This window comes from Toxorhynchites rutilus, chromosome 1 (genome assembly GCF_029784135.1).
Source record: "Toxorhynchites rutilus septentrionalis strain SRP chromosome 1, ASM2978413v1, whole genome shotgun sequence".
NCBI classification, from domain to species: Eukaryota; Metazoa; Arthropoda; class Insecta; order Diptera; family Culicidae; genus Toxorhynchites; species Toxorhynchites rutilus.
In genome coordinates, this window is record NC_073744.1 from 2,012,576 (window position 1) to 2,022,990 (window position 10,415).

Below are 10,415 nucleotides of genomic sequence, written 5' to 3' on the forward strand. Positions count from 1 at the left end.
ATTCTAGATTGAAAGAGAGATATAGGTATTAATTAACTGAAAAAATATCAAAAAAATCAAACCTTCTGCATATCCACGGAAACTTTGAGACCTTCAGCAAGTTGTTTATCTTTTTCATATTCATTTCGCGATGTGATAGCTGCGTCACGGTGTTCTAACCAAGCAATGCATTCAGCACATTTCTCATCATTCACTTCTGGTGCAGCTGAGACGAATTCGAAACTACAGTTACTTTCAGCCCGCTCAAGATGATTTTCATTCTCATCATATTTGTCGTTGGCCATTGAAACTTGGTGGCGAAACTCAATCCCTTCGTGGTTCTGCTTCCGATGACCAGTCGTTTTCATATGAATCTCTGCCACACGACACTTTTCACAGAGTTCATGACCAAGTTTGGTGAAGTGAATTTTCATATCCGATAGTATCCTATTGTAATAAGAATAACTGCATCCTTTTAGAGACTTATCTTCACGTCGGACCATGAATTATTCATGCAATTTCTTACACGTTAGATCCGACGGTAAGTAACGAACATCCGGCGCGTGCTCTCTTCTGTAGTGTGAAATGGTTGGATTGTAGGACAGTATATCTTGATGTACAGCTTGTGCAAGAGGGTTCAATGGAACCTTCCTTGAATTGTAATTATTCACAGGCAGCACCTTGTTGGTTGATTCATGTGTTCTATATATTAAATTGCTAGAATAAATTACACATTATGGAATATTGACAATTTTAGTTACAAATAATAAATGTATTCTGTAACTTACTTGCTGTTCGATTGATATTCTAATGTGTTTAGAAAGAATGTTAAGCATACTGGATAGACAGAATCACTTTCGTCGGTCAGTCTATAAGCATACGTATACGTCCGCTTGAAACCAGAACCACGTTCAACACGTCTACGTTTTATATCCTGACGAGAGTTGTGTTCCAGTATGAACGAACTTTTCTTATCCAAAGATATGTTCCAATAAAATTCATTGATTTCAAATCTTCTACTTTTTGAAATGTGTGAAGAGCACTTCAAATCACAGAAACGGTCAACAGCTATTACGCCCCGTGATAGTCTTCTACGCTCTACATACTGTTGATGAGCTTCCTGGCGCTTGCAAAGTGGTTTTTTTCGGATCTCAACAGGTGCTTCACGGACCGCCACTTCTTCAGATTCACTATCACTAGTGCTATCGTACTCACGAATTAGCTGCATATCTTTTCACTCACTTGTATTTAGGTGGAACTTGGAAAACGCGAAAGAAAATTGACTGGTTATGTGCAAAAATAGTTGGAGACAGATTCTCGCATGCTTTGATGGATCTACGCCAATCGGTTGTGGAAATAGCGATTTTAAATTTGCTGTTTCCACAACAAACTGGCGTTGGTAATATTACTCAAATAAAACTGATTTTTTTTCAAGAATCAAGCCGACGGCAATGTTTTTTCATCTATTGTACACATTTTGTACAGATCAGATTTTAAGAAAAGTCTGGTACTGAAAATTCTTCCCTCGGGCGCTTGCGTCACCTTGCAAAATTACGGCAGAACAGTACTATTATCGAGGGTAGTGATGAGGAAATTCCTGATGAAGACCACATAGATCTGTCAAGTGATAGTGATTGCGGATTCGTACGAAACGATGCATGCGATTTTCCTCCAGTTCTGAAGACGAAGGTGGAAGTAACGTACCAAATCAGCAAACTGAAGTTGCTTCAGACGGAACTATTTGGACGAGAATTGAAGGAGGTGTTGCTTGTAGTAGATTTCCAGTTCATAGTGTTTCAAAGCTGTACACGGACCAACAGCACGTGCTAAAAGAAACATTATGAACGGGAATCTAAGTAGTGCGTTCCTATTACCGATTGACAACCATATTTTGGAACATTTACAATTACGCAATAAAAATTGAAGGCATTTCTTGCAGTACTTTGAGGCTTCAACTTTTTCCATCGAAGGCCAGATACAGATTCATTCAATATATGCCAAACAAACCCCAGAAATTTGGCATAAAATTTTGGTTGGCGTCTGATGTAGAGACGAAATATGTAGTAAATGGCTTTCCGTATTTATGAAAAGACGAGCCTCGAAATGCATCAACCCCCCTAAGCGAATTTGTCGTAATGAAACTTCTTGAACCGTATACCATGAAGGGTAGAACTGTAACGACTGATTATTTTTTTATAAGTATTTCTTTGGCGTTAAAATTTTGATCTAAAAATACTTCGTTGCTTCGAACTGTTCATTCGCGTTGATGGTAAGCTATGTAAACCAGTCCTTTTTGAGAAAATTTTCCCAAACCATAAAAATCCGATCTCCAAGGCTGCGGGTCCAAAAACTAATGTGGAAGTTTTTCTCATGAGCTTCACTTTTTCAGGAGAACTTCTCTGAAAAAAAATTCAACTAGAATAGAATTCCTTCATACTGGCATGACTTATGAAACGTGTCATGTAATTTTCCAACTCGTTTGATGATTTGAGGAAAATATTTTCAAAAAGGCCTGCTTCAGATAGCTTTTCATCAACACGAATGCACAGTCAGAAGTGCAACAAAGTACTTCAAAAGCATTTACTGCTGTTTTTGCGATTGTGTCACATTTACCCGAAACCCACTCACCTGAAAGACAGTTACCCGAAAGACATTCACCCGAATGTAACAAATATCCGAATGCGACAGCTACCCGAATGTAACATCTACCCGAATGTGGCAGTTACCCGACCGCGACGGTTACCCGAATGTTGCAATTGCTCACTCGCTCGCTAACTCGGAAGCTAACGGTCGGTCGGACCTAACTAAAGGATTGTCTCCTATGTTTCAAACAAACCGGACAATCGGTGGAACACAGGTTTGCTTGCGAGAGGCCGCCGCTCCGACGGAGGGTTGGCGGCCGACTTGGATTGCATCACCTCGGCGGTTTGGTGTCGCCTTGGTTCCTTATCCTCGTTAAATAGGGACTTCGCCTCCATTACATTAACCTTAGAATCAATTTCATCGCGAAATAATAAATTCATGATAAAAAATGTGCTGCGGTGGTAAATAGGTAAGTACCATTTTTTATCAATTCTTTTCACATAGTCATGGCATTTATGCTTTATATTTTTTTTGTTTATGTTATGTCACTGCGGCCCAGTCACGGAGAAATCCATCAACGGCGCGTTATGCGCATGTTGGTCGTTGTGTTGCGCCAGACCAGTGATTAGTGAGTAGAGTAGTACCCGGAGTTTTGATACCATTCTTAAGATTTAAAAATAATAATTGCAAATAAAATAAAAATATTAATTTATTATTTATTTTAAATAGCTTTTTAAGCATAGCATTGAACTAAATTTAGGGATTTTGTCAATCATATCAATTAAAGAAACAATTTAATAATTACTTTCTGTATGATATATCCTAAAACATGAGTCAACTCATAAACCTACATCACATTCTTTGCATTCGTGTCTACTTTCTCGACGAATGTTATGTTTACTACATACTATTGTGAAGAAGTGAAAGACTGGCGAGAGCGTATATATACGCCTTTCGTAGTGAAAAGGTCAAAATAACCTGCTTAATTTTAGAAAAATTCCATAACCCATGCTCATTTTTGAATGATCTTAGGACCTTAAAGATCAATACGGAAAGGAAAGAAGACGGCATGTCAATTGTGCCAACACTTTTTTTTTTAAATGACACCGCGAAGTCTTCAAAATCATTTTCAAATTTCATCATTACAATTTTTCATTTCACATTTCACGTATTTCTGTTACTTTTTCATGTTGTTTTGATTTAATCTTATTTATCAACAGAAGATTCGAAGAAACTCATAATCTGATTTGTCGGAATCTTTCCTTCTCATTCGGGTAAACATTTCATTCGGTGAATTTCATTAGAGGTTGTGTTACATTCGGGTAAATGTGTTTCGGGTGAACGTGTTTCGGGTGAATGGGATACAGCCGTTTTTGCATCAAAAACACCGTGATAATTGGGTAATTTGGCATCAATTTATAAAATTCGGAAAGTCTTGGCATTGTTTCATGAATAGGGGCTTTAGAGTCTGAACTGGTCAGCTTGTCCACCCAATTCAAAACCGTATCAAGAACTTATGAGGAGTGATCGTACGAATAGTAGATGCAGCTTACAAGCAGTATGAATGATTTGAAGAGCTTAAACGAGCAGTATCCTCTGCGTAGAACGAGATACACACTACAACATGACGCAGCTTGGTCGAAACCACCCCGAATGGGTTATTTGAACTAATTTAGAACTAAATATGACCTAGGAATTGGAAACTTATTGTAATTCATGTGAAATTGATTATAGTTCTATAGTTATGAAATACTGGAATTTTAGTTCTTTGAATGTTTCGCACACACAACAATAAAGTTCAAATGACCAGTCTTATACATGAAGATAATTATTGTATTCTACCCTATATGCTTCAATTCATCCCACTTCATACATATCTCTGTGAACTCAGAAAAATGCAGTGGTTCTATAGTTATGAAACGCAGTGTATTGAGGACGCAAATCTTCGAAAACAACGTTTTATATGTCCTGCTAGTCCAGGACATGGTCCGTATCCGTATACAGCATCCGTTCGATTACGACGACACGATAAAAATTTACATGTTTTTAAAATCTTACAACACTAAACACTAAAAACTGTCTACTACTACCTCTCGACTTCAACTTATCGTTTTCTGAGTTCATGTTTAAGTGAAAACTATGCATGCACAATTTCATTGGTATCAAACACGAACCGTGTCGAAGCCGAACGGGCCCCATCGCATCGAGTTCATACATCAACCAGGTGTCATACATATTAAGGTGCCAATGAAAATGGTCATCTCGAATTTGAAAAAGTTACCACATAAAAAATGTTCACCACCTCGAAAAAACACCCTATGCCGTATTTCAGCTCAATCGAACTTAAGGGAGAGTGGCGCAAAGCGATCAAAGTTTGAGTTTTTTGAAAATCGAAAAATCACCCAAGATTTTTTTTAAAGTTCGGCATAGGGTGTTTTTTCGAGGTGGTGAACATTTTTTATGTGGTAACTTTATGAAATTTTAGGGTCGATTTTTCCCATACATTCATTGGCACCCTAATACACATATTACATGCCCCTGTCAAGTAACATAATTTTCCTCTCGTGATTCGTATGCAACAATCATTGTTTAATCGAATAACTTCTTGTTTTTTTATAGTGACTTTCAAACACTTTTGGCTGGCTCGTAATTTTACTTCCATTTTTGGAAGGATGTCAGGAGTGAGAACTGAATTCGTGACCTAGCGTGATTCGTGAAATAGCGCTATTAACCGATTTTCTCTGAAGGCCCCACAATTTACACTTCCCACCCATTGCTTACTGTGTTTTCCTCCACATACTTATGTGAGAATAACAGCTGCTCGAAAATATGCTATTTTCTTTGAGCACTAAAATTTACAACACTGAAAGCGAGTCGCACCAACGAACCACAAACGACATTGTGAATCGTTCAAGGCTACGCTCTCTATTGATACAGACGCACCGCAAGGCGCCCATATCCGTGCAACGAAGAAGCCTGTTTCCAAGCCAAATTAACAACTTTCTTGAAATGGCCAAAACCGTCAGTCAGGTGATCAATGTCGGCTTGGTGGGAAAACAAAGCGCTAACATTACCTGATGGCAATAATAAAAATAATAACAATCCCAAATAAATGGTTGAAAAGAAAAGAAGCCAAAAATCAATTTGACTGAACCTTGGCGAGCGAATCACAGATTGGGACAAAATGAAAAAAAAATCACCTTTCCACATCGATTTGCCTCGTTTTTTTTTAAATATTTTATTCCAATCTCTGAAGTATCACTTCTATGAATATGTTATCATCATGTTTCAAAAGAAAACTCATTTCTCTCCAACAAGCAGGTTAATTAATTCATGAAACACGTCAGTCCCCCGTTAATTTGTTTTCGTTGCTGATGTTGATTTGGCGTTTTTTACGCGATAGCCTTATTATTGCGATAGCGATCGAGTAGTAGGTTGCCATCATAGCTGCTGTTTTCATTCAGCAAGTATTCCCATGAATTTGCCTCTGGCTCGGTAAGCATACTCCAGATGATGGGATTCCGTTTGCCACGTGAAGAGAAGAATACGTCCTGATTCTGTGCCAAACTATCCAGTATATTCTTCTTGCCCCGAGTCGGAAAGAAGAGTTCATCGCCTTCGTTTTGATCCTTAGAGCCCACTTTCTGGATAGCGCCTAAAACGTTCTTTTTGCTGAAGAATGGTTGCAGATCGTTCAGCAGGCGTCGTCCATTGAGCAGCGTTGGTGGTGGCGGATACAGGTCGAGTAATTCTTTTTTTCCTCGATTGGGAATGAACAGCTCATCCGAACCGAGGATGTCATCGAATTTCACCTTTTTAGTGATCCCATTGCCGACCCATTTCTTGCCACGGTTGGGGAAAAAATAATCGCCCCCGTCGAGCATCTGCTTGATTGAGAGCTCTCGCTTCCTTAGCAGTGCAGCTGAATCAGATTTCCTTCCTCGCTGGGGAATAAACGAGAACCCTGGGCTCGATTGCAGGAAATCTGTCGGCCGTCTTAGTACAATGTACTTGGGTTCATCAATATAGAGTGGCAATCTTCGATCGCGGAGGTGCTGCTGTAAGTCCGGTTGAAGCACTTCCATCGTAGTCGGATGAGTCACGGTTTCTCTGCGAAAGAGAGGAAAAAAAGAAACAGTAATGAGTAAGACATTTGTTTCCAGATATAATTAATGTACACTTCAAACCAGTTGGATTAAGCTCACGTGCAGTTGATCAAACAAACACCTGTGAAAGCGCTTACCTCTTCTCGTATTGGTGCCCATTCATAGGTTGTTCATTTGGAACGTATTCCAAAACAGGTTCAAGATTATTTTCGTCTGTGCCATAATTGGCAGACTTTGCTGAGTTTGGCTTGTTTTTGGTTGTCGTCGGATGTTTATCGTTCTGTTCATATTCAAAAGCAACAACGCCTGGTCCTGCTGCAATAAGGGCCACTAAACAACACAGCACACAAACTCCAAGAGAAATAGAGGCCTTCATGTTGCGGTCGATTCACTCGAGTTCGCCTAAGTTACAGATGATTGATGATAGCAAAATCCGACAAACTATTCGCGAAGAATTTTACTGCTTGAAATGGGCATGGTTTATGGTCTGCGTGTGAAATTCTACTGTGGAAGTTTCACCGGAGGATGGCTTTTAAATGGATTCCATTTCCGCCGGAGACGGATCGCAGCAGACGCACGCCGTCCGTATCCAATTTTCCAGTCAAACGCCATCAGAAGGACGCAAATCACACATGATACCATAATTACATTTGTTCGTTTGTCCCACCTTTGCACTTGGGACGGATGTTCCCACTGTAATAATCACATTATTTCCGTCGCATTGGGGAACAAGATCACAAATGATAAGTGCATTTTCTTTTCACTTTCTCTTGCAGGCTGAAATCTCGGAGGTATTTGCGCAGCTGGAGTCAAAACGCGACGAGAATGGACCCGAACCATCCTCCTCCGAGAGAGTGCACCCGCGGTTGGCAATGGGTCCAAAGCAATGCGTCAATGTGACGAGAAGCGAGAACCGTGACAGAAATCACAACACCGAAGCCAGTATTTGCCAAAATGTCGCTTGCGCTAGCGATTCCGTGAACAACACCAATCTCGAAGCAACGGAACGGCTGCTGCGGGAGATTGTTGCTTCGCTCCCAACGCAGCAACAGGTGGGTGGATATTGTGGAGAGAACAGGGCGAGTTTTTTTTTGTTTTCATCCAGGAATTGTTCATTTGAAGGGGAATACATAGACGGATTGCGCGCCAACTCGTCTATGGGTTTGGCATGATCTTCTCAGAACTTAATGAAATTTTCTGGGCGTGAAGACCTTACCTAATTTAGCAACTTGGCATACTTAGTTTTCCGAAAATTTATCTAGACTCACATATGAAAAGGACCAAATATTTTTCACCAGTTTTTTTTATAATGTTTTTTACTCGAAAATGGTAAGTCCTACAACAAAATGTTATTTATAGAAGAGTTTTAGGACAATAATTGAATTATCAGAAAAAATACTGAAATATTTTCTGAAATCCTACACTGAAAAAAATCGATTCCAGAAACTAAAAGTCGATTGGTCATCTAATATTTTGATGAAATGGTAGATAAATGTGCGCCTTACAACTCTTTCATACATCACAATCTCAACTCAACTAAGTCCCAGAAGGTCGACCAAAAATTTTTTTCGAGATGTCACTAGATCTCGACCTTTTATCCATTTTTAGGTCATTTAGCATCGAAAGAAAAAAATCGATTTTTCACATGGTGGGGTGGGGTAAGATATTCCATTTGATGTTCTCCAGGTAGTTTTTGACACCAATTGCAACATGGGGTCATGTTGCAGAATCACCTTGTCGTGTCTATCGGCATTTCGCGATCTCTTATCCATCAGGGCTCGGCTCAAACGCATAAATTGTTGTCGGTAACGCTCTTCTATGATAGTTTCATTTGGTTTGAGTAGTTCATAATGAATGACCTCGAGCAGATCCCACAGCATAAGCTTGGAACCATGAATATTCGGTTTTGCGGTTGATGGTGATGGCTGGCCAGGCTTAACCCAAGCTTTTTTACGCTTAGAATTGTCGTACCGTATCCACTTTTCGTCACCAGTCACGACTTGGTGCAGGAAACTTTTTTTTCTGCCGCTGAAGCAGCTGTTCGCAGGTGAAAAAGCGCCTTTCAATGTCTCTCGGCTTCAACTCATATGAGACCCAATTGCCTTGTTTTTGAGTCACTCCGAGTTGCTTTCAACGATGTGAAAATCCTCGTTGTGTTACTCCCAACATTTCTGCAAGTGTCTTCTTGTGTCTCACATGGATTTTCATCGAGTAACTTCTCCGATTCCTCATCTTCGATTTTTTTTTCGGTGCACCGGGGCGCTCATCTTCGAGGTCAAAATTACCAATTTTGAATCGGGGAAACCAAGCTCTGCATGTTGGTTCCGACAGAACATGCTTGTTGTTACTTTCCGCAAGAATCCGATGTGTCTCAGCTGCTGTTTTCTTTTGTTTGCAGTAATGCAAAAGAATTCCCCGCAAAAACTGCTTTGACGGAATGAATTTTTTTTTGGAATGATGGAAAAAACTTTTGACTTTTGACTTTGAGGATTCAATACGTACTGCCTATGCAAACACTTTCACGAGTATCTGCTTAGCAATAACTCATTATCTCCGCTTCAGTCGGAATATCGTAAAAAAATGCAGCACAACAACAGCACTAATAAAAAATTAAGATGACATCAGATGCGCACTCGACGAATAGCAAGTTGTAGTGCTGGTCCTCCTCGAATTTAGTAAGGCTTTTGACTTTATTAATCACAAACTGCTTCGTTGGAAATTAAAATCTATTTTTATATTGAACAAGACAGCCGTTAAATTGTTACTCTCTTATCTAACGGAACGTTCACATTTTGTTGAATTTAAAAACAAGAGATCTTCATGTGATTCTGTAAGTTGTGGATTTCCTCAGGGCTCTATTCTTGGACCACTTCTATTTCAACTCTATTGTTCTGGTATGCCCGAAAACCTAATCGATATTGTTGAAAAAGTTAACAATGATATAGGGAAAATTATAAAATGGAGTAACACGAATGGACTTAAATTAAACACAAGGATAATTCAATCGATAATTTTCAAGACTCCTTTTGCAACAGCCTGTAACCCACCACTAATAAAGGTAGACCAGGTATTGATTCCTTATTCGAGAACGGTCAAAAATCTGGGACGTTTAATGGATTACCACCTCGATTGGAGAGTTCATGGTAATGACACTTGCAAAAAGATTTTTTCGGCCTTCACTCATTAGTTTTACTGCAAGACTCTACACCAGAACGAATTTGACTCCAATTAGCCAAATTATTACTTATCCCACTTTTCAACTACGCAGACGTTTTATATTCTGCAGTCTTTAGTTGGAACGTAACTAAACTAGAATTTCTTTCAAAAACCACCTAAAATTAAGAATGTGCTTTCAAACTTACAAGAGCTCCATCATATTTACAAAACTTTTTTGCGTATCTGTAATCCTCACGATCTACGAATTTGATGGTTTCAAGAAACAGAACAAGCGTATTGAAAAAATCACTCCGCCAACGTGTTGTTATTTTATGGAACTACCTTCCTTTAAGCTGCAAGCGTGCTTCTTCATTTTCTGCATGCAAAAGATTGTGTAGTCAATACTTTTTATCAAGGAACCAATCGTCATATTAGTGTAGTGTATACTTTGAGAACCGTTAGGTTGTTTATACTATGCTTTGGTTTTTATACAAATAAAATAAAATAAATGAAAAAAACTTTCAGTATCGTTCTAGATACGAAGCAATGAACATCGCGTGTTCTTCCTTGTTTTGCGTCATCGAATGTCTT

At 39.2% G+C, this 10,415-nt stretch overlaps 2 protein-coding genes across 2 annotated transcripts in view; one reads left to right on the forward strand and one right to left on the reverse strand.

Moving 5' to 3' along the window:
* LOC129763324 (stAR-related lipid transfer protein 13) overlaps positions 1-10,415 on the forward strand; it is a 59,214-nt gene that overhangs the window by 13,260 nt on the left and 35,539 nt on the right. The window contains exon 2 of the mRNA XM_055762274.1: positions 7,445-7,720. Within this exon, the coding sequence (XP_055618249.1) occupies positions 7,445-7,720 (276 nt within the window). The remainder of the gene's footprint in view (positions 1-7,444; positions 7,721-10,415) is intronic.
* On the reverse strand, positions 5,775-7,653 carry LOC129763333 (uncharacterized). Its single transcript, XM_055762296.1, has 2 exons — positions 6,806-7,653; positions 5,775-6,672 (listed from the first exon to the last, which is right to left on the reverse strand). Exons 1-2 carry the CDS (start codon positions 7,042-7,044, stop codon positions 5,955-5,957), a joined length of 957 nt encoding a protein of 318 aa, XP_055618271.1. The 5' UTR covers positions 7,045-7,653; the 3' UTR covers positions 5,775-5,954.